Consider the following 27,899-nt stretch of genomic DNA (forward strand, 5'->3'; position numbering starts at 1 on the left):
TGACTAATCATCGCCACAAGCCGGCTACTTTCCTCCCTCTTCGAATCTCCAGAGTTGATCAGCCTACGAGCCTCCTTCGCTCCGCTCCTTAACTCTCCACAGAACCCGCAGCGAAAGGGACGAGCGAATAAGAAGAGCGGCGGCGGCAGCAAATCCCCCACTCCCGGAGAAGAAGCAGCATCCATCCACTCCCCACCCCTGCGCCGCATCAAACCCGAGGGGATCCCTCCCCTCTTCCTCCCCCCACGCACACACCAGGCGAAGCAGCTTTGCCGTCCCGAAGTCTCCCTCCCGCCGGAGCTTGGCTACTCCGCCTCCCAGCTCCGATTGTGCCCACCGGGACTCCGACGCGCTTCCAGGGCCGCCCTTCTGGCGGAGCCGGAGGAGGAAGAGCCCGGTACCCTCTCGCCTTTCCGTTCCTCTCAGAGTCCCCCACCGCTCCGGGAGTGGGGAAGGCGCCAGAGAAAGGGATGCTGAGCGGGAAGCGAGGAAGAAGGAAGCAGCGGGAAGCCTAAAAGCGCCGGCAGAAATCCGGAGGGGCTCTTGAAAGCGGCCGGAGCGCGAGTCCCTCCCCGAAGCAGCCTCGCTTCGGGTTCTGGCCAAGAGAGCCGAGAGTTCCGGGAGGGTCCCGCCCGCCCACCCTGAGGTGGTCCCCGGTCCCGGCCGGCTTGCAGAGCGCGGACCCGGCTGCCCGAGCTCGGCGCGATCTCCCCCCCCACGCCGCCGCCCACCTCCCTCTCCAAGGTGTTGGGACCACGGCGGCCGATCCCCTCCCCTCCCCGCCAGGTGCCCGTCCGCCTTCGCTGCGCCGAGCTTCCCAGCGCCAGGAAAGCGGGGCTCCCGCCTTGCGCCCTGCCGCCCGCTCCATGGCGAGGGCAGCACCGGCTGAGTCTCCGCGCCGGGGGAGGCGGCGCCGGCGGGGGAAGCCCGGCGTCCTCTCTCCCCCGCTGCCACTGCCGCTGCTGTGATGGTTGTAGCGCCGGCGTCCCGGGCGGCGAGGCGGGAGGGCGGCGCGGCGGCGGCGCCAGCATGAAGTCGCTGATCTTGAGCCGCTTCTTGGTGCTGCTGCCTTGGGTGCTGCTGGTCATCCTCATGCTGGATACGGACGGCGGGAACCGGCCGCCCCGTCCGTCGTCGCCTCATCTCGCCCGGCGGCCGCAGCCCGCGCTTCTTCGCCAGGAGGCGCCTCGGTGGCGGGGGGAGGCCGAGCTGCAGCAGTTGCCCCTCATCTATGCCATCACGCCGACCTACAGCCGGCCGGTCCAGAAAGCGGAGCTGACGCGGCTGGCCAACACCTTCCGGCAGGTGGCGCGCTTGCATTGGATCCTGGTGGAGGACTCGGCGATCGGCACCGAACTGGTCAGCCGCTTCGCCGCGGGGCTCGGCCGAGCGGGCGGCCCGCCCTGCACCCACCTCCACGTGCTGACGCCGCGCAGGTACAAGCGGCCGGGGCAACCCAGGGCCACGGAGCAGCGCAACGCGGGGTTGGCCTGGATCCGCCAGAGGCACCAGCATTTGCCGGCCTCCCAGCCGGGGGTGCTTTTCTTCGCCGACGACGACAACACCTACAGCCTGGAGCTCTTCGAGGAGGTAAAGGAAGCGGGGGAAGGCGAGAGACGGTCCCCCGGTCGAGCAAGGGCGGCCGCCTTGGCGTGCCCACTTCACCCGGCCTCGCTCCGTTAGGAGACCCCCGGAGCTTCCTCCCAGCTTCGGAGCCTTTCGCTCGCCCCGGAGAAACTCCGCGCTGGCCGGCCAAAACACGCTTTCGCCCTTCAAGTTGCCTCTTTCTGCCAGCGCTTCCGCGGCTTTAAACCCCGCGTGGTTTTTCTCTCGTCCCGCCAGACCTTCTCCACCCGGGGCTGCTGGCGGGGTTGTGGGGTCAGATAGATCGTTTCAGGCTTTCCTTAAGCGACCAAGTGAGATCCGCGCATTCTCTTGTGCTCCAACCCCTTTGAACCAGACCGTAGGCGTAAAACTTAATTTCAGTGCCTGTGTTGTGAGGTGAAAAAAACATGGGGATAGTTTTTAAATTATTTACAAAGCCTCTAGCAAAGATCCCTCCCTCCCTCCTACCCTCTCCTTCATCCCCTTCCTTCCTCATCCCTCCCTCTCCTTCATCCCTCCCTTTCCTTCCTTCCTCCCTCCCTCCTACCCTCTCCTTCATCCCCCTTCCTTCCTCATCCCTCCCTCTCCTTCATCCCTCCCTTTCCTTCCTTCCTCCCTCCCTCCTACACTCTCCTTCATCCCCCTTCCTTCCTCATCCCTCCCTCTCCTTCATCCCTCCCTTTCCTTCCTTCCTCCCTCCCTCCCACCCTCTCCTTCATCCCCCTTCCTTCCTCATCCCTCCATCTCCTTCATCCCTCCCTTTCCTTCCTTCCTTCTTCCTCCCTCCCTCCCACCCTCTCCTTCCTCCCTTCTCTCCTTCATCCCTCCTTTTCCTTCCTTCTTTCTTCCTCTCTCCCACCCTCTCCTTCGTTCCTCCATCTCCTTCATCCCTCCCTCTCCTTCATCCCTCCCTTTCCTTACTTCCTCTTCCTCCCACCCTCTCCTTCATCTCTCCCTCTCCTTCACCCCCGCTTCCTTCCTCATCCCTCCATCTCCTTCATCCTTCCCTTTCTTTCTTTCCTTCCTTCCTTCCTTCCTTCCTTCCTTCCTTCCTTCCTTCCTTCCTTCCTTCCTTCCTTCCTTCCTTTCTTGTGATTGAAGATTCTAAATTCCACTTAAATTTACACCCCAGGCACTGCACTTTGATTTAATTGCAGTATCCTTTTCTCACTCCAAGCCAAAGCCTCAAACATTAGGGATACCCATTATATAGTGTCAAGGAAGGTTGCCACCAAATTGCCTTGCTTTTCTTTTCTTCAGCATCATCTTATTATTCCCATCTCCCAAGCCTTTGGCTGTACTATGCAGAGATTTTTTTCTGCAGTGTTGGCAGTGTCAGCTTGGTGTTTTTAAAGAACCAAGTTTGATTCCTTTTCTTTTGCTGAAGTAACTCCCCACAAAAAAAACCCTTACCTTAAGCAAACATTTAAAGCAAAAATAAAGATAGCACTTGGAGATTTGTAAAATAGTTCCAACTATTACTCATTTTTGCTTTCTATCCTTTTCTTTTTTCTTTACATGTGTGAATGATTACTTTCTGTTCTGCAGAGACCTCCAGACATATTGTAAGCTTGAAAGCAGGGCAGTGGATAGAAAGGCTTTCTCGCCATCGTTTCTCAACAGCAAGTTTTGTTTATTCTTTTAAATAAAATTTGGGAAGTATTTGGGAAAGAGTTCGAAGAAACAGGGAGAAATTAGCCAGCCCCCCCAATTCCCCCCCCATTTCCCTCTGGCAGGAAGAAACTTTTTAAAGGAGAGATATCAAAGCATGCAGGAATAAGTAAGATGAATCAACTTCAGCAAGCAAAGTGTGCAATTTGCAAGTGGTAGTTTGACAGCTATTGTATACTGCAAGAGAAATTCTCTAATATATTTAAAAAAATCCCCTTCTCCCAGTTAGAGATTATTCATCTGTACTACAAATCCCATCTGCATATGTGAGAATCCTCATGTCCCACAGAACTGTGTGGCATTTCTTTCCTGCTTTGGTGAGTCTAGATAGCGGCTAGATAGTTATCGTTTCTTTTTCTCCCCTGGCTGCGTGTAACAGTTTCCTCCTTTTTGCAAATAAGTGCATTAAGAATCAATAGATTAAAGCCAGGCACCGCGGAAAGATGCAGAGCACATCGAGCCCCCCAAGAGCCTCTTCAGAAGGCTGCTCAACCTTGCAGATATGCGTTCAGGGTTCAAAATGAGTTTGGGTCTCTTTCAGCAGGCTTGCCTTTTTGGCAGGTGCTGCTCCTCCCCTCGAGAGTTTGGCTTTTTCCTTAGTTGTGCTCTGAAGCTTTCATTGAAAAGTGGCTGAAAAGAAAACCATTTAGCTGCTTTGGGTTTCTTTCCCATTAAGCTGCTGGAGGTTGCTTGGAAGTCTTGAATGCAGGGAAAGTTCTGGCGTCCATTTCTTAGTCACCCGCCCCTCTGGATGCATTTTCTTTTTGAACCGGTGATTTGCTGTGAATACATCTCCCCCATTGGGTTGCCTGAAGTGGTACTGAGGCATTAAAAATTCCTGGGAGGGACAACCTTCACTCCTTCAAAGCCTGAATGAATGAAAATGCAGTGGGGACTAGCAAAGAGTCCATACAGATCCTCTGAGAACTTGGCTGAGTAAATCAGCGAATGATGAACCTGCCTTTTCTCTGTTGTTAACCTCTTTTACCTTTTTTCCCCAATTCAACAAGGCTATTATATTTTTAAAAAAATCTAAGACTTTAAGGGAGAGTTCCTTCAGCATGCTAATTATTGGCTAAATTGCAAGACTAACCCCTGCCCCCCACCCCAAAAGGTCCCTTTTGCACAGCTTTGAGACACCACTTGGCTCCTATCTCAGTCATTCTTTTTTAGTATCTTGAGAAGGGGCTGGTGTATTGCAGAGGCGAGTGTTGGCATTGGGTGTCATCTAAGAATGGCTCCGTGTGGGCTAAGAGGCTTTCTTAGAAGACAAAAATGGTGGATGGCTGCAGCCCAGTGATTCAGTCGGTATTGTCTAGGAAAAGAAGTCTGGTGTTAATTAGGAATGTCCTGGAGTCTCCAGGCTAGAGTCCATCCTGAGGGGAGCTAGAGGAGATGGTACAAAGCCAAAGATAGCTTTTTTTAAAAAAACTATGAAGACACTGTCTTCAGTGTCTTTTGTCTCGATGAAGGAAAATACTTGTAGCTCAGCGTTGACATGAGGGGTCCTTGCTGTTCTCTGATTTTGGTTGTTTTCCTGCAGACGTTTCCTTACCCACACTAGGTAACATCATCCATGCTAGAGATGATGTTGTTTTGCAGTTTGACTGGATCCTGACCAAACAGGATATACTCAGAATTTAAGGGTTTTTTTTTTATCCTGAGAGAAAAGCAATACTGCTTTGTAGCACTGATGATGTTACCTAGTTTGGGAAATGAAACGTCTATATTTTGTCTTACAAGGTTAGTTAGGCTAGTGATGAGTTGCGGGTCCCAGTACCAGGATGAATCAGCTGACGACCTGCACCCAGACAGACTGTCTGGGTGGGCTCCTCTTGATGGCAAAGATGACAGACACAAAGGTTTCTTTTGGTGAGAGGAAAAAGAGCCCAGAGCAAACTTTGCCCTCTCTTTTATTGTGCAGCAAGCAGGGGGTGGGTTTAGGTTACATGAGGTTAGACAGGAACAGGAAACACTGCCATATATGGTTAATCCTTATGCTATAGCTGACTCAGGATTTTGTACAGGAACAGGAAACATTGCCATATATGGTTAATCCTAAGTGACTCAGGTTTTACACGTAGCTGTTCCTATAGTGTCACCCTATATATGTATTGTATGTGTATTGGGTTGTCTGTGTACACGTGACTTCCTACTGATGTGTCATATCGCAACATCTCCTCTGTTTTTATCTTGTTTTTAGGGCTATTTACTCACTATCCTCACTGTTATGTCCAGTCTAGGTCCTCCACTCATCCTGTCATAGGTTCATGAGAATTCGTGGTTCCCCTTTGGCAGCATCTTTGGTGAACTCGTTATCAGAGTCATCGGAATCTGAGGAGAATTGCAAGAGGGCCTTTTTCTCTATTAGCGCATTAATTTGTTTTTGTTTTGAGTATAAATCCAAATCAATTTGGCCAAATTTTCTTTTAAGGATTTCTAAGAATTTACCTATCACACATGGTCCAATGGTACATGCCAACAAGAGAAGGATAAGTGGACCAGCTATAGCAGATAACAATGTTGTTAACCATGGGGAAAGGTTAAATAGTCCTTGATACCAAGTATGTTGTGAAGTTCGTTCCCTTTCTCTTAATTTTAATCTGGTGTCTAGTTCTTTCATGGAATCTAGGACAACTCCTGAGCTATCAGCATAGAAACAACACTCTTCTTTAAGAGCAGCACATAGTCCCCCTTGTTTCAAAAACAAGAGGTCTAGGCCTCTGCGGTTTTGTAAGACCACCTCAGATAAAGAGGTAAGAGAAGTTTGCAAGGCAAGAATGGATTTTTCGACCCTTCTAAGATCTTCATCTATGGTGGCACTTAACTGGCGAAGATGCTGATCAGAAGTAACAAGGCCAGCTATACCTATGGCCGTCCCAGAAGCCCCCAATCCCAGCAGTACAGCTAGCATCAAAGCAGTTACTACTTCTCTTTTTGCCCTAAGGTTATATTGTCTAGGTTCTAGTAAAGAAACAAAATCTTCTGAGTTATATACATCAATTTTGGGAAACAATTGTACCTGAATACAAAATGATTTTTTTTGTCAATAATACATAATCATTTCAGCAAAGTCAAAATGTAATTTGGGGAAATAGGAAGAAATCATGGTGTAATTAGTTGTAGAGTTGAGTATTTGTCCATAAGCGTCCTTGATGACCCATGTGATGTTGTGTGGTTTGTGGCGTTAAGGCTGGTGGATGTCCCATCAGTCCAGCGAAACGAACAGCCAAGCAGGAAGAAGAGGAGTGCTGTCATCTTTTTCGATGATGGCTCCGCTGGTTGTGGGCGGTGATATGGGCGGACACACCTTGCAGGAACCCAAAGAGTTCTGTCAGGAAGCTGGACTGCTGCGTAGCCTTGACCCCAGGTGATCAATTCAGCAGGTCCTTTCCATGCAGGATCAGGTAACTGTCTATGATAGACTAGTGGTCTCAAGTGGGAACAGGTGGTTTAGTAAAGTGTCGAGATGCAGCAGACAGGGAGGGGTGCCAGTGAGATTGAGGAAGTTAAGCGTATACAGACAAACATTTAACACATTTTGTAATACTGGGAGGCTAGGGGGCCTTTAAGGCCTTTTGACCCCATGTATGGTTGCAATGCCAATTTTAAGGTTTGATGAGCCCTTTCAACAATAGCTTGCCCCTGGCTATTGTAGGCAATCCCAAACTTGTGGATAATGGACCAGTGATAGCAGAACTCAGAGAATTGAGAGCTGATATAGGCTGGTCCATTATCTGTTTTTAGAATTTTGGCGATCCCAGCACTACGAAGGTCCGAATACAATGATTAATAACATGCTTTGACGCTCTCCCCTTTGAGGGGTGGCCATAATAAACCCTGAATAGGTGTCAACAGACACATGAAGGTATTTCCAAGGGGCAAAAGGTGAGAATTGAGTGACATCCATTTGCCATGTCTCACAAGCCTCTATGCCCCTGGGATTAATCCCTTGAGGAAGCGTTTTTGCTTGCAAACTGCAAGTGGGACATTGTTGGATGATTGCCTTTGCTTCTTCCAGAGAAATGCCAAATTGTTTAACCAGAGCCTTTTTGTTTTGATGAAAATAACTATGACTTTCCCTGCTGATAGAGGGGAAGGTTGAGGCATCTTAATACTGATTGGAAGTATTTTACAAGCAGTATCAGCTACCTGGTTCCCTTCAGAAAGGAAACCTGGGAGATGTTGATGACTACGTATGTGGGCTACAAATAGAGAGTGGGTCCTAGATTGAATGAGCATTTGCAGCTGAAGCAACAGTGTCATTAATGATGGTTGTATAGAAGGAGATAGATATGCCTCAAAAATATGTAAGACCAATTGGGAGACATATAGACTATCCGTTATGATGTTAATTGGTTGTTCAGGAAATGTTTTCAAAGCCAAGTTAAAGGCAGCCAATTCAGCTTGTTGTGCTGAAGATTGGGGCTTTGTCAATTGCTTGTGCCAGTTGCCTTGATCATACCAGACACAGGCACCATGAGTTTTAGAGCCATCAGTGAAGATTGTGATGGCTTGAGTTAGTGGAAAAGCAACTACTGGAGAGGAAAAGGTAATAGGTACCGTTTTATTAGCTGCAAACGAGGGTCAGAAGGGAGATGGCAAGAGATGGGACCAATCCAGTTTTCCAGAGCGTCCCTGTAATACATCAGATGTCTGAAAAAGGGGTCCCATTGAGACAGTTTGAAAGGAACATGTATTGCCTGGAGATCATGGCGAGTAGGGCCTTAGCTCGGTGACGCCCTTAGTACAGAGCAAGGCGAGCTGAAGGGCCCGGGAGGTAATAGTTGCCCTAGGAGTATGGGGAAGGTGAAGCCATTCAATGATGCACAGCTTCTTTGTTTTGGGGGCTGTTTGGAAGAGAATAGCTGTGAGGAGAGCAGGTGTGGGCAAGATAGCCAAAGATAGCAAACAGTTGGGGATGATGCGATCCACCCACACTTGCTTTAAGGTATTGTTGACTTGGGCTAGTGCCTCCAAGTGCTGTCTTGTAAGATGGACCACATCTGAAGGATGTTTCAAGCCCGTAAGGGCATGGAATAGAGGGGAAAGGGTTGCAGTAGTGACAGAAAGATAAGGCCGTGCCCAATTGAGCGTGCCAAGATATTGTTGAAGTTGTACAAGGGTTGGAGAGGAAGGGAGAGTCAGAGAAGGTAAGGCAGGAGTGGCAGCAGAAGACAGGAGTTTGTGACCAAGATATTGAAAGGGATAGTGAGATTGTATTTTTCAGGGGCTATGTGGAGGCCTGCTGTGGTCAAGAGTTTAGTGAGGATGGGAAGGGTTTTGCAACTGTGCCTTTAGGGCCTTCAGCTGCGACCAAGATGTCATCCATGTAATGGTATACAAGAAAGGAGGGATATAGGTTGCGATATGGTTGGAGAGCCATGTCAACATAGTGCTGACACATAGTGGGAGAGTTTAGCATCCCTTGAGGAAGGACTTTCCACTGATACCTTTTGGTGGGTCTGGAGTTATTCAGTTCTGGGACAGTGAAAGCAAATAGAAGCCTATCTTGGGGTTGAAGAGGGATGGAAAAGAAGCAATCCTTAAGGTCAATAACTAGAAGGTCAAAATGCTGTGGGATAAGGTTTGGATTGGGAAGTCCACATTGCAGGGCACCCATTGGTTGAATGATAAAGTTCACGGCCCTTAAATCTTGAAGTAGACGAAATTTCCCAGATTTCTTTTTTATAACAAAAACTGGGGTATTGTAGGGGCTGGTAGAAGGTTCAATATGACCAGCACTTAATTGTTCAGAGACAAGAGCAGTCAGAGCAAGCAGCTTCTCTTGGGGAAGTGGCCACTGATCTACCCATACAGGAATGGATGATTTAAGGGTAAGAGGGAGAGAAACAGACATGATGAGAATCAAGGAATGTGAAAGGTAGCTCCAAGCTGTTCTAAAAGATCCCGACCCCACAGATTGTAAGCAAGGGAAGGATATAAGGTTTGATGAGAGCAGAAGCAGAAGCATTAGGGTAATGGCCGTAAGCCAATTAGAGCTGACCTGAGCGCTTTGAACTCCACCAACACCTTGGACAGAAGGTGATTGTTCAAGGGGCCATTCTGGGGGCCATTCAGTGGTTGAAATTACCGAGGCATCTGCTCCAGTGTCCACCAGTCCTGTAAAAGGACGACCATTAAGAGACACTGTTAGCAGAGGTTTTGAAGCTTCTATAGAGCAGTCAATAGCCATGAGGGAGGGGGAAGAGGAAGTGGGGATGGAGGAGGGGAGAATGATAAGAGTGGCTACGATAGTGTTAGCAGGTAATGAGAAAGGTCTATCACCTACTGCTGTAAGAGAGAGGCAGTTAAGAGCGGATGAGTCATAAAGAAAGGGGGGCGATCACCCCTTCCATGATCAAAGAGGAGTTTGGGATGAGCAAGATGGGCGTGTGAGGTGAGAGTGGCGGGGAAGTGTAACTGTGAGAGGGAGGGTAAAGACAGATCCAGGATCCTCATAGATGATAGCAGTTGCAAGCAGAACAGGGAAAGCTGATTGGGACGAAGTAGATGCAACCTTGGAGGCAGGGCTAGTTGCTGGCCCCGAAATTAGTTTCGAGGGGGCATTTGGAGAGGGATGTGGATTAGAGCGACATTGGCTAGCCCAATGGAAACCTTTACGACAGCGAGGGCAAACTGTTTTTGGCTTGACAGAGGAAGGAGGAGGTCCCCTTCCCTTGGGTGCACTGCCACCTCCTGGCGAACGGCACTGAGACTTAAAATGACCAGGTTTGCCACAGTTGAAACAATTCCCTGCACGAGGGTGGTCATGGCAAACGAGGAGGTAATGGCTGAGGCAAGGGCAGTGGCTTTATGCGCCTCAGTTCCCACGTTCTGACATGCTTTAATATAGTCAGCAAGGGTCTGATGTGGAATGGACTGAAGAGGTTTCAGGATTTGTTGGCAATCATAATTAGCATTAGTCACTGCAAGCTTTGAGAGAAGCTCAGCTTGCGCATGGGGGTTTTCTATCTGCCGGTTAAGTGCATCTGATAGACGGTCAATGAAAGAGGTATAAGGTTCAGAAGGACCCTGAAGAATTTTATGAAAAGACAAAGAGGGTTGAGATGGGTCAGGAACCCTACGAAAGGCATTAAGAGCAGCATTACGCATGATAGGATAGCCCTCAGTAGCCATTTGAATCTCATCTTGTGGGGTGATCACAGCTCCTTGGCACAAAAGGTGATCCAAGGTGACACCCTGGGGAAGCCCTGCTGTTGCAGCCATGGAGACGGCCAAGCGATAATCGTTGTGCCACGCTGCAAGCTGGGAGGACGTCAAAAGCATTGAAGCCATTGTTTGCCATTCAGAAAAGAGAATATTATGGTTGTTAGAGATATTCTCCAGCATGGCACGCACATAGGGTGACTTTAGACCATAGTTGGTGGTGGCAGATTTAAGATCTTTCATAAGATTCCATTCCATGGGGGCATACTGAGCAACTGGATTGCCTCCTGCCACTGGGGCTTGGAGGATCATGGGGAAGCAAGAAAGATCTTCTGCATTAATCTTCCCATTAGCTAAAGCTTCCTGAAAGGTGTTACGAAGCAAGGGGGAGGGTATTAGAGGGGAAGGAGTCAGGTTTTGTAAAGGAAGATTTTGAGGCTGAAATGCTGTAGGGAGGGGAGGGGGGAAGGGGGGAGAGGAATGCGAGGAATGTAAGGCTTTTGTTGAAGGGGAGGAGGGAGGGGGAGCGGGGGCGTTTGGAGACAAAGAGTAGGTGGGTGGAGTTTCTGCTGGAAGAGGAGAGGGGGGATTAAGGGGGGAGGAAGGAGAGGAATGTAAGGCTTTTGTTGAAGGGGAGGAGGGAGGGGGGAGCGGGGGGGTGTTTGAAGACAAAGAGGAGATGGGTAAAGTTTCTGCTGAAAGAGCAGGGGGGGAATTAGACAAAGGAGCTGCTGAAAGAGCAGGGGGGGGGATTTGAAGAAGGAGGGAGGGAATCTTGTTGATTCAAAGTTGAATCAGGAGAAGGATAAAAAATATCAATCGCAGCCATGAGCGCTCTCCAGGTACAGAGAATATGTGGCGCTGCCCGAGGAGGTTGATGGATCCATTTCCCAATTTTCTCCCATGTGGAGCGTTTAAGAGTGCCATCCTCGGAATAGGCTGGGCAATGTTTTTGAAGATAGAGCAGAAAAGAGATTATAGCTTTCCTTGAAAGAGGAAAGACTGTCATGCCATTAGTTCTTTGCAGAGCATTGGCCTTCCTGACTAAAAAATGAAGTTCATCCACATGCTTGGACAGAACTTTGGAAAGTGGGGAGCCCATACTTACGAATGCGCTTGCTGTTGCCCAGTGGGTAGTACGGGAGTCAGGGCGACGTCTCCCTAGAAAAGGAGCACGTTGTGAAATCACGTCGGGGTCACCAGTTGATGAGTTGCGGGTCCCAGTACCAGGATGAATCAGCTGACGACCTGCACCCAGACAGACTGTCTGGGTGGGCTCCTCTTGATGGCAAAGATGACAGACACAAAGGTTTCTTTTGGTGAGAGGAAAAAGAGCCCAGAGCAAACTTTGCCCTCTCTTTTATTGTGCAGCAAGCAGGGGGGTGGGTTTAGGTTACATGAGGTTAGACAGGAACAGGAAACACTGCCATATATGGTTAATCCTTATGCTATAGCTGACTCAGGATTTTGTACAGGAACAGGAAACATTGCCATATATGGTTAATCCTAAGTGACTCAGGTTTTACACGTAGCTGTTCCTATAGTGTCACCCTATATATGTATTGTATGTGTATTGGGTTGTCTGTGTACGTGACTTCCTACTGATGTGTCATATCGCAACAGGCTAGTTGACTGTGTTTGTCTGGGCATGGTGGGCATACAGCTTGTGGAACATTCCTGAACAGAGGCAATTTTATATTGATCTGTTTTCCCCCCTGCAGGATACTCTGGGAATTGTAGTTCAGAGGAAAGTTGAATTAGATGTAAGAGAACAGCATTTTCTGTATTGATCTGGCACTCTTTCCAAATAAATATATGGCAACTCTTTGAGAATGTCACAGGCACATTTTACATCCTTAGTAGAAGGAAGGTGGGAATTGTTTTTCTCCAAATGATCATTTACCAGGATTTGTATCCGATACTGAAAACTTGGGAAACAGTAAAAATTTCTGAGTCACTGCCTTTTCTGCCTCCAAGACTGGAATCTATTTACAAAGCAGTATTGCTTTTCTCTCAGGATAAAAAATAACCCCTTAAATTCTGAGTATATCCTGTTTGGTCAGGATCCAGTCAAACTGAAAAATAGGTGCATGAGAGGAAATTGATGTTCCTATCCTTCCAAAAGCAATTTTGACTGTTGATACCAGGACCATTATCGAGGCTTACCCAAGAAAAGATATTTAGCATTCTTATAACCCGTTTCTGCCTTTTCTTAGTGAATGGATTATGAGGTATAGCTTTCAAGCTGAATGGGTAAAGTGAGATTTTTTTACAACCAGTCTGCATTTATGCATTACTGCTACTAAATTTAGCAGGAAACTAACTAAGGGTTTTTTTTTCCTCTCTCAATAATTTGCTTAGGAGAGAAGAGTGTCAACCTTCTCCCACAATTCTGTAAGTCTTTATCCCTATGTGTCTGTTAGAAAAAAATGGGAATAGGGACTAAGCATCTCTTTTGGAACAATGTCAGGTTTGCATTTTAAAATTTATCTATGAAACACTATGAAATTGTGTAGAGTGGAATGTTGTATTTTTCCTTTATTATATATCCCATTCTGATGATTCAAGAGTTTGTTTTTCTGAAGCAAAGAACAAGATTTTTGTTCTAAGTTCTTTTGGTTTCCAGTGGGAACAAGAATATTAGATAAATTGGAGAAAATCTAGTTAACAAACCTGTTTGGAAAATAAAGCACATTAAAATTACTGTATCAGAGTTTTCAGAGTCAGGATCTCAAAAGAGTTTTATACTTTTTATAGTAGAATTATAGCTGCACTATTTTTAGCCTAATAATCATTTTAAAAAACTGGAATGTATAATGTTGCACCTGTTTATACATCCATAATAGGATATAATTCAATTGTAAATTGTGACGAGTTAGGTGATGGAGGAGAATCTCTGGCATATTAAGATTCTAAGCTGGGAATATCTTCTGACTTTTGAATGAGTTTAGAACTTTGTGGATTTCTTCTCACTGATATTGAAAGAAGTTGCTTGTGGCTTGGTTGAAAGTCTGTTCATTACCTTGAAGAAAAAAAGGAAAATAGATAAATATTAGATGAGTGAAGGAAAGCAACAAAGATGAATAAAAGGAACTGCAATCAGTTTGACATCATTTTAGACACTTCTAAAGAAAATATAGATTGATTTTAAGCACTTTTACCTATAGTGGATTTGTCAAAAATTAGTCTTGATGGATTGTCTCAATTCATTTTTTTATAGCTGTTCTTAGTAGAACATGGGAATGCCTTGACTTCTGCAAAACATTTGATGAAGTATCCCTTGAAATTCAGATGAGCAAACTAGTTAAATATGGGTTGGGTGGTAATGTTTATACAGTGAATCACAGCTAATTCAAACAACAGCCACCAATAATGTCTTCCTTTTAAAACTGAAGTGAGTTATCAAGTGTATTGCATCAGGTTTGATCCCGGGATCAATAGCCATTAACATTTCTATACATGATACTTTTCAAATATTGGAAAAGATGCCACACAAAAGAAATTTAAGAAGTGTCTTCAATCATTCAAGAATGATTGAGGACACAAAATAATGAATTTAAATTACATATTCCAATGAAATGTTAGATGAAAAAACTATCTTTAACAATAAGTCAATGAAACAATTGAAGAAATTAGTTACTGGATATTTCCAGTGCTTTAACTCGAACCTGAAATGGACCCTTCCAATTCTAGAATTCTGTGAAACGTGTAGTAGCTCCCGCCCCAAATCTGAAAAAGTACATAATATTTTTGTCTCTGCATTTGTTTGTTTTGATAAAAGTTCACAACAGATTGACTGTGCTACCTCACTATCCATTTGTTGTACTAATGATCAATTCCTGAATTGGGGTTGAATGGTTGCCATGGCAATATGCGTTCTGTAGTTCCAATTTGAGTTCTCTGTCTCAGTCTTACCATCTGTAAATAGTCTGACATAATTCAAAGTTGCCTTTTGAGAATAGCAAAGACCAATTATAGAACATAATTCTAGCATAACATTTTAAAAGACTAGAAGGAACAAAACCAATGTGTTATTTATGATTTAAAACCACAGGTATCTGTTGATTATTTGGCTTTATTACTATAGTGGTTCTTTAGAATGTTAAAATACTGAACTTTTGTGATAAGCTGCTGTTTTCCAGTAATCATAACAATAGCAATAGCACTTAGACTTATGTATCGCTTCACGGTGCTTTACAGCCCTCTATAAGTGGTTTACAGAATCAGCATATTGTCCCCAACAGTCTAGGTCCTCATTTTACTGACCTCAGAAGGATGGAAGGCTGAGTCAATCTTGAGCCAGTGAGAATTGAAAGCTAGCAGTGGGCAGAGTTATCCTGCAATACTGCATACTAACCATTGTGCCACCACAGCTCTATTATCACTTTCAAGATGGAAGCCATCAGAAGGTTGCAAGTCGCAATCACATATGAGCCTCAACCTAATGGCCACCTGGTGCTCACCTAATAGCTGCTAATCAGGCCTGAATGGTGATATTCTTGCAAGTCAAAGGAGAATCAGGAAGCTGGGCATATGTGCCAACCCTAACATTTATTATTTATTTTGTACATTATCTGACTCCACGAGGTTATGAGGTACCAGTAATCCCAAGCACATGTCTCAGTTTTCTTTAATACTATTCATGGGTCCATATTCCCATGCACAAACTACATGTGGCCCTGTCATCTTCCTTTTATCTCTAGATTGGCTGTAAGTCATGCTGGTGTCCAATATGGGTTTGTTTTTATTGTCTCCCTTTGTAAGAAAGTGTAACTTAAGTAAGTATCTTAAGAGGGATTATGCATTGCTTCTTGGCGGTTTTTTAAATTTATGTTGAAGTAATATATAAGCCACGAGATGCATTATTACTTTTCAATAACATGAAAAAATCAACCAACATTTTAGGATCATAGTAGATAAAATATTATTCCAAGAATAAATGAAATAAGTCCTCCTCAGATTACCTTCACATTTAAAACTAAGAAATAATTTCTGCATGATTCTTAAAAGTATAAAAATATGAACGGATCTTCTCATGTTTGGGCCTTGCTGGATATGGATCTGTAAAGGCCAACACTGCTTATTCAATTATTCACACTTCCTTTGCTCTCTAAGCATCAGTTCACTCCTTTAAGAAAATGTTAATTTTCAGTTCAGTACAATGGAAGCCATTTTTAACTTGTGGTTTTGGTCCCTATTAGTATTACTTCGATTAACTGGATTTAGTAGCTACTAAAATTTCCTCAAGTTCTACTTGGAGAAGGAGACTTATTTTTAAAAAAATTAACAACACTTGTATTATATCTCCAGATCCTCACACTTATGACTATCGGGAGCATCCCCATAGTCACGGGAACAAAATGTGAGTGTTTGGCAAACAGCTTGCATTTACAAGTATTGCAGCATCCCCTGTCACATGATCACCATTTGGGATCTTTCCAGCAGTGGTGGAATTGAAATTTTTTTACTACTGGTTCTGTGAGCATGGCTTGGTGGGTGTGGTTTGGTGGGCTTGGTAGGGAAAGGATACTGTAAAATCTCCATTCCCTCCCCACTCCTGGGGGGAAAGTTACTGCAAAATCCCATTCCCTCTCCACCCCACTAACCTGCTTTCCAGCTCCGTTCTCCTGTGCAGGGCAACAAAAGAAGACCCAGCCGATCAGCTGGGACTCGGGAGGCAGAGAATAGATGGGGCAGGGCCAGTCAGAGGTTCTCCAAACTACTCATAATTTCTGCTACCTGATCTCCAGAACTGGTCAGAACTCACTGAATACCACATCGGCTTCCCAGCCAGCATCCAATAAGAAAAGTCGCCGAGGGGACCCAATTCATTTAATAACTGAGGGATTCACTAAACAACTAAATGATCCACTTAACAACTGTGGCAAAAAGGTTGCACACAACTCACTTAACAAAACCACCTTAGTTAACAATATAAATCCTGGTTCCCAATTGTGGTCTTGAGGACTACCTGTATTTTAAAATTGAGAAGTTATAAATTTTGGTTATAGAACTTCAATTGCACTTGATTCAAAATTATCATTTTAACTTTCAAAATTTCCCTACTTAATAATTTATGCAACCCCCTTCCCCCCAATTCATTCATTTGTTTCCTTCAAGCAAAATCTTTTTGAGAATGTAATTTTTGGAGTTTTAAATTAAACGGTGTTTTTACACATATTTTAAATTTTTCTTCCTGCTTTTGGAATGGATTGCCAAGGAAGTCTAAAGCCTAATGCCACTAGGTTTTAATTCTGGTTTTTTAAAAAAAAATTGAAATACTTAGCATTTTACGGACTAAAACATATGAAGTCTTAGAAAATGTCCTTAAAATTATTTATTCCAGGTAACGATTGCCAGTTCCTCCTTATGGGTTGACTTTTCTGGATGATTTAAGATAATTCATGCAATGTGATACATCAAAAACTGCAGTATTGGTGGTGTTGTGATAGATAATACAATAGGATCCATCTGACCTTTACTGTCACTTATCTTTATGCAAGAATTCTGCAGTGGATAATGTTGCACTTTCATTCTTAGGGAACAACAGCCATTCTTTAAAAAGAGAGAGAGGGAGAGAGAGTCAGCAAGCGCAATTGGTTCTTCCCTCATCTGAGGTTTTGCTCTAAGAAACTTATTAAGTCCCCATAGAAGACAGGCAGCAATTTATAAGAAAAGGCCTTGATGCCTAGTTCATATTTTGGAGTCAGAATGGAGAGAAGACGTTACTGTCAGGTTGCTGTTCTCTCCCCTTTCCTCCCCCACAAACTGATTAAGAAGCAGTACCACTCTCTGGTCTCTGGTCTCAGTAGCTCTATTAGAGAACTGTGAGCAGCCTAACAGATGCTTTATAGCCACTGTACTTGCGATTCCTTAAGCCAGCTCTCACAAGCTCCCTGCAGTGGCAGGCTTTTACATGTCAAATACAGGTAGGAGTATAAACAGGATACCACTCCAGAGCTCTTTACGAAACCTGGAGGACAATGTTTTGTGAAGGGCCAGAATTTATTAGAGATGATCTTGTCCCCATGGATACTTGTTTGGGTGAGTGCGGTGGGGGGGGACTGTTGCAGATCAGATCAACCTACCTTAGATGTGAACATGTGTTTAGTCTCTCCCATTCCTGAAAAGCCACTGTTGGAGCTGGGATACCTTCAAATATTATAAAAAGTGCTCTAGCGCAGGGGTCTTCAACCTTGGCAACTTTAAGACTTGTAGTCTTCAACTCCCAAAGTTCTTCAGCCAGCAAAGCTGGGTGTTGAAGTCCACAAGTCTTAAGAGTTGCCAAGGTTGGAGGCCCCTGCTCTACAACAAACATCTTTTCTGCTGCTTCACCTCCTAGTCACATTGCCGTCACATGATGTTTTGTGGCTTTTTCCCCATTCGCTGAACTGGGGTGGGCGTGGCCTACGCATGACGCATCTGGCCCACAGGTCGCCAGTTTCACACCCCTGCTCTAGAAACTGAGGGACATCCATGCATAAGGCAGCAACAGCTGCAGTGTTCATCTTCTCAAGGGTTGAATTGAAAAGAAGTCTTTGAAATATAGCTTTTGCAGGTTCTAGCTGCATTTACACCTTGCATTTACACCAAGCTATAGATTATTTTAACAATGGTTTGTGAAACAAGACATGCTTTTTTTTTTTTGAACCAGACCTGGGATTAAACAAGGTTTGCCAAAGTATAAGCCATGATGTACACACTTTAATGGCTATGTGCCATGTCATCTTGTATCAAATAATCCCCATACCCTATCCCCATAATTATACAGACAAACAAGTCTTGTTACAGGAGCTGATCATATCTAACAAAATCTTGCAAATTCCTGCATAAAGATGCCATTAAATGACTTAAGGCACTGTGTGGCTACAAGTCTGATTGGAGCTGTGGTACAGATGTTTCACCCTCATCAATCACCGTTTATATAGAGAAAAGACATTTGACTGAAAAATAAGGCCATCATGCATGCTGTCCTGCTTTATCTTCAGTTCGAAGTCTGGGAGTTATGTTTAGTATGTACAAGTGGAAGCTGAGGTAGGAGGCAAGCTGTGAAGGAATTCCACAATGGATACAAAGACATTGTACACCTTTTGGCATTTTGATAAATATGTCCTTAAATTTCAAATCATCTGAGCCAGAACTGGGCATTACAGTGTGTGAAGTCATGGTGTTCTTGATACTAAATTTTCTATTAAGAGTAGCATCACTCTATAGTATATTGGTAGTCCTTGACTTATGACCACAACTGGAACTGGAATTTCCATTGCTAAGGGATGCATTACTTGAGTCATGCCTGTTTTTAATGATCTTTTTTGCTGCAGTTGCTAAGTGAATGACACAGTCATTAAGTGAATCTGGTCCCCCCCCCTTTTTTTGACTTTGCTTGTTAGAATCCCCCTGGGAAAGTCATGATCTGAGGATGTTGCCACTGTTGTAAATACATGCCAGTTGTCAAGCAATCAAATTTGGATCACAAAATAATGGGGACATTACAATGGTCATAAATGCAAGGATCAGTCATAAGATCTTTTTCCAGGGCTGTCGTAATTTTTAATCGTTGTTAAGAATGGTTGTAAGTCAAGGACCACCTATAGTAAGGGATGTGAAAGCAGCAGGTGAGTAAACATTAGCATAGGTTGGATTGGAAATAATTGCTTGAGTTGTTGAAAATAATTGCTTTGAATTAAGGGAAGCTATTTTTCGAATGACAAAGGAGCCAAAAGGTAACATAAATTGGTTGTCATTTGTTCATTTTTATGTGAGTCTTCCTTCAGAAAGAGTCGAGCTCTGTCTGAAAAAGAATCATTCATGCTTTCAATCCTGGGAGAAAGTATCATACAACATAGTAGAAAAAAGTAGAAGCCAAGCAGAGGGTCCTAAAAAGGTGTTTTGTTTAAAAGCAAAAGAGCAGATGGCTCTTTGGTTCAAGATTTTAATAGACAGGTTTACTACAATCTGTGTATTTGTTATACACAGGCCTGCAGGAATGTAATGTCTGTGTTCACAATGAAGGAAGAAAATGGCTGTACATTGGGACATTGAAAGCTGAGCAAGCGTTAAGAGCATTAATCTTGGTTTATATAATCAGCTGAAGCAGAATATACTTTTCAATTTGTTAGTAAACCAGGTTTTGATTATTCAGGTTTTTTTTTAATGGTGCTCTCTTTTTTTATGTTTCTAAAGCTCTGTACCAAATTGGTTTTCGAGGAAGGTTAAATAATGCATGAGGTTTACCCAAATGCTTGTATTCTTGCATTTTATTAAGTACAAGAGGCTAGCATAATGTTTTATAATACCTTAGTGGCAGTAATACTTCCAAGGCATAGTGTTTACATCTTAAATAATTAATGCAAAGAATTATCTGTTTACTAACCTTTAAAAAATGTCTTTTTTGAATCAACTTTGTATCCATGTAATTTTCTTGACAGCTTTATTGGAAAGTTTTGCTGTTATCTTCTGGGATATTCCTTGGTGCTCTTCCATATGTCTCACTGGGTTATGACAAAAATGTAGTCCTCTTGAAGACAGCTAGACACGGACTGTTGGCACAATTCTTTAATGATATGTTTTTTTTAAATGAATCTTGCACTGGCAAAGGGATTAAACTTCATGATCTCCAAGGTTCACACCAATGATTACATTTTATTATTTTGTGAATATCAAAGTTTCCATTGATCTTCCCTAATTCTATGAAAAAAATAGAATATTATATTTTTCTTCTTCCATTCAGTTATGTCCCATTGTCAGAGACTGCAGTTTTCTTGGCAAGGTTTTTCAGAAATGGCTTGCACATGCCTCTTTCCTCAGGCTGAGAGAAAGTGACTGGTCCAAGGTCACCTGCTGGTTTCATGCCTAAGGCAATACTAGAACTCTCGGTCTCACGCTTTCTAGCCTGGTGAAAACTAGCTGTTATGATCATTAAATGTAAACAGAAATGAACAAAAAATTTTTTTTGTTATGAACTCATCCTCTAAATTTTGGAGTATGACCCTTAATGGGATATTCTATGTAGAAAAAGTTTGTACCGTTATGATATTCCTTTCAGAATAGATATCACATCCTGAATTTAGTAAAGTTGAATTCTACCTCTGTAGTTCTAAGTCATATAAATGTGATTTCCAAAAACATCTGATGCTAAAAATTGCCTGCAATAAATCTTATCAATTTAGTACTTCAGAACAAGCTGCCAAAGTCTTGTGCTTGACTACTTGCCTCCTCTAGTCATCCGCTAAAGCAAGGGTTCCCAACCCCCACTCCATGGACCAGTACCGGGCCATGGCATGCCAGGAAACAGGCCGCACAATCAAGCAAAGCCCTATTCATGGGATGCAGACATGTGAAACTATGCCCACCGGTCCACGGAAAAACCTCTTCTCGGAACCGGTGCCTGGGGCCCAAAAGGTTGGTGCTACTGTCTAAAGCACAGGTGTCCAACCTTGGCAGCTTTAAGATGGCTGGCTGGGGAATTTTGGGAGTTGAAGTCCACAAGTCTTAAAGTTTGCGAGGTTGGACACCCCTGTCTAAAGCCTTTATTTCTGTTTGCAACTAACTGCAGCTGCTCATTTGCCCAGAATTATTGATAGTGCTAATTAAAGTTTAGAACAGCATCTCTGAATCTTGGCAACTTAAAAATATGTGTGGATTTCAATACTCAGAATTACTCAGTCAGCTTGCAGCTATATCTTAAAAGTAGCTAAACTTGAGAAAGATTGGTTTAGAGAAAGGCTTGAAGTTACCACGTTTTCCTGAAGCAGAGTTGGGAAACTTCATAGTTTGAATATATCTGGAAAGCATTAGATAAGGAAAGAGACGCTATGTAGAGCCCTGTCATTAAAAATTGTGACTATTCTTTCCATGGTATCTTTGTAAAGAACCTGTTTTTGAAAAAGATGTTCTGCTTTCTTCGTTTAGATGCGTACCACTAGCAAAGTCTCTGTGTGGCCCGTAGGGCTAGTGGGGGGCCGACGCTACGAGCGCCCAATTGTGGAAAAAGGCAAAGTTGTTGGCTGGTACACTGGTTGGCGGGCAGGTAGGCCTTTCGCCATCGATATGGCAGGTGAGTATCTCTTCAGAATCTCAGCTATTAAGGTAGAATGGGCGGACTAGATATTAACATTTCTAGTTATTGAAGTAATAAGTACAAGCTTGCAAACTCCTGGGTCTTATGGTGAGCAGAGTCTCTTAGAATTCTGGTAGCTTCAGCTTTTATGAAATGCTTATTTATCAGCAGCCTCTGATAAAGGTTCAAGCAGAAGTTTGTAGAAAATGCTGGGATTAATAAACTATGGATTTTATTGTAATAACTTTAACTGTCTGTTATTGCTAGGAGCACCCTCATAACATTCACTGGCCTCTTAATGGATCACCACTCATCCCAGGTTTGTTCAATGAAAGCCATCATGTAACGTTTTTAGCAAAGAACTGAAGGAACAGCCAAGGTTACCAGGTTCATTTATATCCAGATGATATACCGAATTCCCTACTCAATTCAATTCTGAATTGAGTTGAATCAGACATTTTGGCCACCACACTGCAAAGCCCCACCAAAACCCAATTTTCTGTCTGTGCTGATGCTGTTTGTTTTTTTAAAAAGGGATCCCTAATCTAGAAACTGCCTTGCAAAGCAACATATTGTTGCCAATATTCCATCAACTAAGAGGCCCTTGCTGTGACTTTTAAGTGTAAAAACTGCTAATTCATCAGAAAGATGAATAATTTTGCACAACTTGCCAGAAAACCTGGTGAGAGTGATTTGTAGGCAGAGAACAGCTTGAAACGCTTTGCTTAAGGGAGAAGTTGACAATAGCCAGGAAAGCAAGAACACTTCAAAAATTAATCTTGTCAATCTTCAACTGTATCACAGACTACATAGTCCTATCAGGTAGCCTTCATGCTTGGTCAGTCTCTTGTGTATGCTAAAGGCATTTCAAGTGCTGTCTGAATTGCTTTTGATGCAGTCATAGATTTATACTTGCACAACTCTATAAAGTTTTGAACTTTGATTCATGGGAGTGTGGCTAGAAGAGTGGTGAGGAGGGGGCCATACAGACAAATGATTTATATTTCCTGCTTTGCATTTTATTCATGCGTTGCTGGTGAAATGATCTCACTTATTAAAAAATTTCTATAAAATGCTTAGCAAATTAAAATAACAATAGTGGGAGAATTACTAAGAGTTACTTCACTCCAGCACCAGCTTCTGTACTTTTTAATTATGAATAATATTGAGCAAATTGAAATGGTCCAATGCCCTAAGCTACAGTTCATTTAATCATATTGATTGAATAAACCGTAATTTGCTGAATTTCCCCAACTTACATTCTCCCTTTCTTCAGGCTCTTACTACAAATTATTCTATGGGAAGGATTCTATAACTGTATTTGTCTTCATTTAAAATTGTTTATATTGCTTGTAAACTGCTTTGGGAAGATTGTTACACTGAAAGACAGGATATAAATAATCATAATAAATAAGCAATGTGCAAAGCTATAAAATACACTTTGTAAACAGTGGCGGAATTTATGCAATATACTATGCCAAAATTAACCAAATCACATTATGACCTAATTAGTACAGTGTGTGAATCAGGTCTATAGCTTGTATTCAGTCATTAGAGGTGACTGTCAAAATTCTTAGATGGGATACTTGGAACCGGATTGAATATAGGCTGTTATATTCATCAACCTTGCATAAAAATGCCTCAGGGGCTAGATTTGCATGACTTCCCTGATCAAGTTGCTCCCTTGGTAAGCTGATTTATCCTGTGCGCAAATGGCACTTGATAACTGATGGCCCATTCAACTACCAGCCTGAGTCCTTAAGGGCCCCAATGAAGGAAGCTGATATTGGTGTTTGGAAGTAGGAAGAACAGATTCATACTCCTACCTTGTTCTGATGACATAACCGAGGCATGAAGAGTCAGTTTATCTCCAAAAAGTCCCAGGTTGTTTGAGGATAACATTGATTACTTCTAGGTTAGTTTCTACAACAAGGTTATGGAGTAGAAGGTTGGTGTTTTTATATAACACCTTATATAAAACCAGGTAAATATATTGCTTAAACATCATTGAATACAGCCATTTTGTACATTTTGGAAGCTGTAAGTAGTTGTGGCTTATTAAAAAGAAAAGACACCCTCAAATTGAGCTCAATGCCTGGGGATTTTTTTCCCTTTGGCAGAGTTGTGAAGATGATCTCCTATAGACATGTTTCAGGATGTTTATAACACTGCTATTTTTTTCAACAGCTCTAGAATTTTCATTAGCTGCATATTATGTGCAGCAAAAAAAATTGCTGCAGATTGTAGCTCAGATTTCACAACATTCATTCCTATATTAGGTAGGCTGTTCAAAAATGAAACCAAAGGCCATCTCGAACTTCCCACTCAGGACTTAATGAGGAAGAGTTACATTATTCCTTAAGTAGCCAATTTTAATTCTTGTTATTTTTAAAAGTAATAGGATTCTTAAAGATATGTTTAACTCTTTTTAAAGTTTTTGAAAGCCAACTGGTTGCCTTCAGGCTGCCATTACCCTATACCTAATTCTAGTAGCAGCTTTATTTGAAAAAATGCAGATTACCAATTTGTCTTGATAATGGCTGTAAAGAGTTCTGTGCGCAGTGAATAGGAGACTCAATCAGAATGCTAAGAGTCCCATAATACCTTGAAGATGATAAAAAGAAAATAGTTTTTCTTTCTACTTCGTTAGTCCAATCACCTTCCTTTTCTCTTCCTCCATAAGGTCTCCCTTTCATCTTAATTTGGAAATAGAATAAGTGCTACTTCAGAAGAACTAGTGAATAACATCTATAAAAGATGGTGTGCATTACTAAGTTTTGCAGCCCCACATGATGCTGAGATGTTGTGCAAGGGATTGTGCAGTGTGTTACTCAGATGACAGTACTCCTTTATATTTCAGGTTGTTTCTAATTCTTAATTCTTACAGATGGGTCCCATTGCAGCTAACAAAATGGATGCAACAATAAAAATACTGGTAGATGTAGGGAGTCACTATTTTTGTTCTTGTATCTTTTAAGAACTTTCTGACTTTTAACAGCAATGGTATCTTATAAAGATTGTAGTCTTTAGCTGTGATAAGCACCTTTTAAAACAGGAGGGTCAAACTGGCAGCCCATGGGCTGGATGAGTCACGTGCAGACCAAGCTCACACCCAGTTCCGTGAATGGGAAAAATGTCATGAAACATCACATGACGGCAACATGACGTGACAAGTTTGACACCTGTGTTTTAAAAGCAGCTCCACACCAATTTCAGACTTAAGAACCAACAGTAGCTGAGTGTCAATGATCTCATCATATATGATTACTTTGTTTCGAATGTAATGTTCTTTCAAAATATGTTCATTTAAATGGTACTAATGTTTGCCAGGCTCTCCACAATTAAGTTAAAAGCTTTAACAGAAATAATGTTAAGGATGAAATGCCATTTTTATTCTAGAACTGCACAAAATTACTTGGACTATGGGCTAATATTTTTTATTTTGGGGGATGGAAGTCAAATGGCTACTTTTCTAAAGTGGTAGAGTCAAGACGAAAACTAGATTTGCGTTTAAAGTCAGTTAAGATAGAATGAGATTACTTTCCAATCAATTAATACTTTTTTTTAGTGTCTCATTCAAAAGTATAATTTGGTTAAGGTCTCAAAGGTTGCAAATTGTGACTGTACAGAGAGGCATTCCTTGAAACTTTTTATTGAAAGAAAAGGCTAACAAAACCAGAGGTACTCTGTAATAAACATTAACAGAATTACAGAATAACAGAGTTGGAAGGGAGGTCTTCTAGTCCAACTCAAGTACGAAACTCTATACCATTTCAGACAAATGGTTGCCCAATCTCTTCTAAAGAACCTCCAGTGTTGGAGCATTAATTTTTCAGAACCTGGTTTTGCATCACTTAAGAATTACATCATTTAAGGATAGGTTATGTCACATATTAAAAGTAGTGATAATGTGGGTTTTGGTTTTAATGAAAATGGGGAAAAAAGGTCTACATGTAAATTCAGTCAGTCACATTTATTTTGTTTGAACAATTACATTTGCCTTCAGCTTAAATTTTAAATTAATTACAAAGATGGTGTCAGGGAAGAAGCATTGGTTGATCTCACCTTTTCCCTTTTGTTCATATGGAAACTCTTTTATGATGACTGTCACTATTTAAACTTTAACAAACCATGTAAAGTTGTTAAACAGATATGGAGGAACACAGCTTGTAACTTTTTAGAATAAAAGTGACCTATGGCACACCTGTCAGTTTGTATACGTAACAGCATGATAGACCATTGCATGATACTGAGTAAATACTTGGGAACTTATTTGAAATGGTAGGGTTAAACACTTCCTCGCAACTAATTCTAGAGTTCAATATGTTTATGAAATGATTTTAATTCTTTAATATTTGATTTCCAAAGGGTTTGCTGTAAGCCTTCAGGTGATTTTATCCAACCCGAAAGCTGTATTTAGGCGCCACGGCTCACAGCCTGGGATGCAGGAATCTGACTTTCTGAGGCAGATTATCACAATGGAGGAACTGGAACCCAAAGCCAGCAACTGCACAAAGGTATCAGTGTTTGTTATTTCCACAATGGACATTAGTCCCCACTAGTCAACTTGTGGAGAATCAATGCCAACTAATGCTTTTTGTTCAACTTTTTCCAGGTTCTCGTATGGCATACTAGAACAGAAAAGGTAAATCTAGCTAATGAGCCAAAGTATCACCTGGACAATATCAGAATTGAAGTGTGACCTGTTGGCGTAAATGGGACATGCTTACCATATTCAGACTGTACAAATTGCTATTGTACTACTGCAGCCTTTGGCAGCCTAATGGAAGACCACTGGCAGATAGCTGAAGATGTGTCTATTTAGGCTTCATTTACTTTGCATGCATTTCTCTGTCCTGCTTTAATTTTCTAACTGTTCCCTTTTCCTTTACACATGTTCAGTGAAGAGGTGGTAATGCACTGAAGTTATTAGTCTAAAAAAAAAAAAAAGAGAAGCTTTTACGCCGTGGCTTCCAGGCTTTATTCCTGAATTTAAAAAGCATTGTTTTTAAAGAATAGACACAATTCTTATAGAATAAAATAATTACACAATGTTTATGGATTTCTTTAATATAGGGAAGCAACCGCTTATCAATATGAGGCACCATAAAATGTAAACACAATTTACTGGCAGAAACCTGGATACAACTGCAAAGACAAAATTAAATATATAATTTGAGTTACCCTGTATAGTTGCTGTGCAGTACACGGCTGATTAATTCTGTACAGATTCTCTGTTGGTCAGATCAGCTTCTTTTGACACAGGCAACTCAAACAGTGGAAAGAAAATTGATGGAACCCAAAGACCTTCCAGGTTTCTCTCTCTCTTGCGAGCCATTTCCCCGTTCGTCACATCATTATAATATCACAGTGAAATGAATGATGAAACAAAATCATTATCACACAAGGAAATGCATATTTCAATGATACAAGGTACATTCTTATATAAGTAATGTTTGGTTCATACAGTACCTTCTACAGGATTACTGGGTAATTTGCAGGGTGGAGTTTACATTTTAGAGATAGCACTAACATGATACCTATTTCCCTTATATGGAAACATTTGCTCTACAAGATAAAATAATTTTGAGTATGCAGTTGGTCACGTAGCTTTTCTGAAAAGTAAGATTTGCAAAATCAAAACATATCGTGGAATGAAAAAAAGCTGCCAATGTATTCAACTTGCTTTTCACTACATCAGAATTGAAGTCAGTACAGACCACAACATGGTCAGTTAAGATTACTTTTAAAATGAATGTTTGAAATTGGAGGAAGGGGTCGTGTACATGGATAGAACAGGGAAACTAGATGTATTTGGGCATGGAATGTCAGGTCTCTGATTTGAACTTCTATTGCCTTTTCACTTCCAGAGTTGTGTACTGAGGGTTTGGCCTGAGGAACTTCCAGTCCATCCTGCCACTGTGTTGGGCGGTTGGCCAAAGCCCATCATATTATTGGAACTATTCAGAGTCATTCCAGCCATTTGCTGATTCATCTGTGAAACACACACACAAGACTGTGGTTAGATGCAGTTAACAAAACATTCACATTTTATACTGAAGCCCATTACTTCAGGATAGACAGACAGACAAGACAAGACAGGATGATAGGTACAGACAGAGAGACAGATAGATTGATATAGGTATACATATAAATAGACAGGATAGGTACAGATATAGCTAGCTAGCAGATAGACACTGGTGTATTTGCTTACAACGTTAATTTCTCACAGCTAAAGTTTTTTTAAAAAATGTACTTATGAAATGCATCCTAAATATAATCAGTAGGTCATCCACACACACAAAGTCTAATTTTTTTTTTAAAGTCAGCAATCGCTTAGCCCAAGATGAAACAGCTTCCCAGGGCAGCAACCAGATGCTGGGGAGAGGAGGTG

The 27,899-nt window shown here is 42.4% G+C and overlaps 2 protein-coding genes across 3 annotated transcripts in view; one reads left to right on the top strand and one right to left on the bottom strand.

Moving 5' to 3' along the window:
• Positions 1-642: 642 nt before the first annotated feature.
• Positions 643-27,322, top strand: B3GAT2 (beta-1,3-glucuronyltransferase 2). Its single transcript, XM_026695162.2, has 4 exons — positions 643-1,590; positions 21,358-21,502; positions 25,874-26,022; positions 26,121-27,322. The coding sequence occupies exons 1-4, from the start codon at positions 1,030-1,032 to the stop codon at positions 26,205-26,207; spliced, it is 942 nt and encodes a 313-aa protein (XP_026550947.1). The 5' UTR covers positions 643-1,029; the 3' UTR covers positions 26,208-27,322.
• The window catches only part of SMAP1 (small ArfGAP 1), a 64,944-nt gene continuing 63,507 nt past the window's right edge, over positions 26,463-27,899 (bottom strand). For both annotated transcript variants that reach the window (XM_026695160.2, XM_026695161.2), the window contains one exon: positions 26,463-27,500. In XM_026695160.2, the coding sequence (XP_026550945.2) occupies positions 27,366-27,500 (135 nt within the window). In that variant the 3' untranslated portion in view covers positions 26,463-27,365. The remainder of the gene's footprint in view (positions 27,501-27,899) is intronic.

This window comes from Pseudonaja textilis, chromosome 1 (genome assembly GCF_049901715.1).
Source record: "Pseudonaja textilis isolate UNSWEBS1 chromosome 1, rPseTex1.2, whole genome shotgun sequence".
Classification (NCBI taxonomy): Eukaryota; Metazoa; Chordata; class Lepidosauria; order Squamata; family Elapidae; genus Pseudonaja; species Pseudonaja textilis.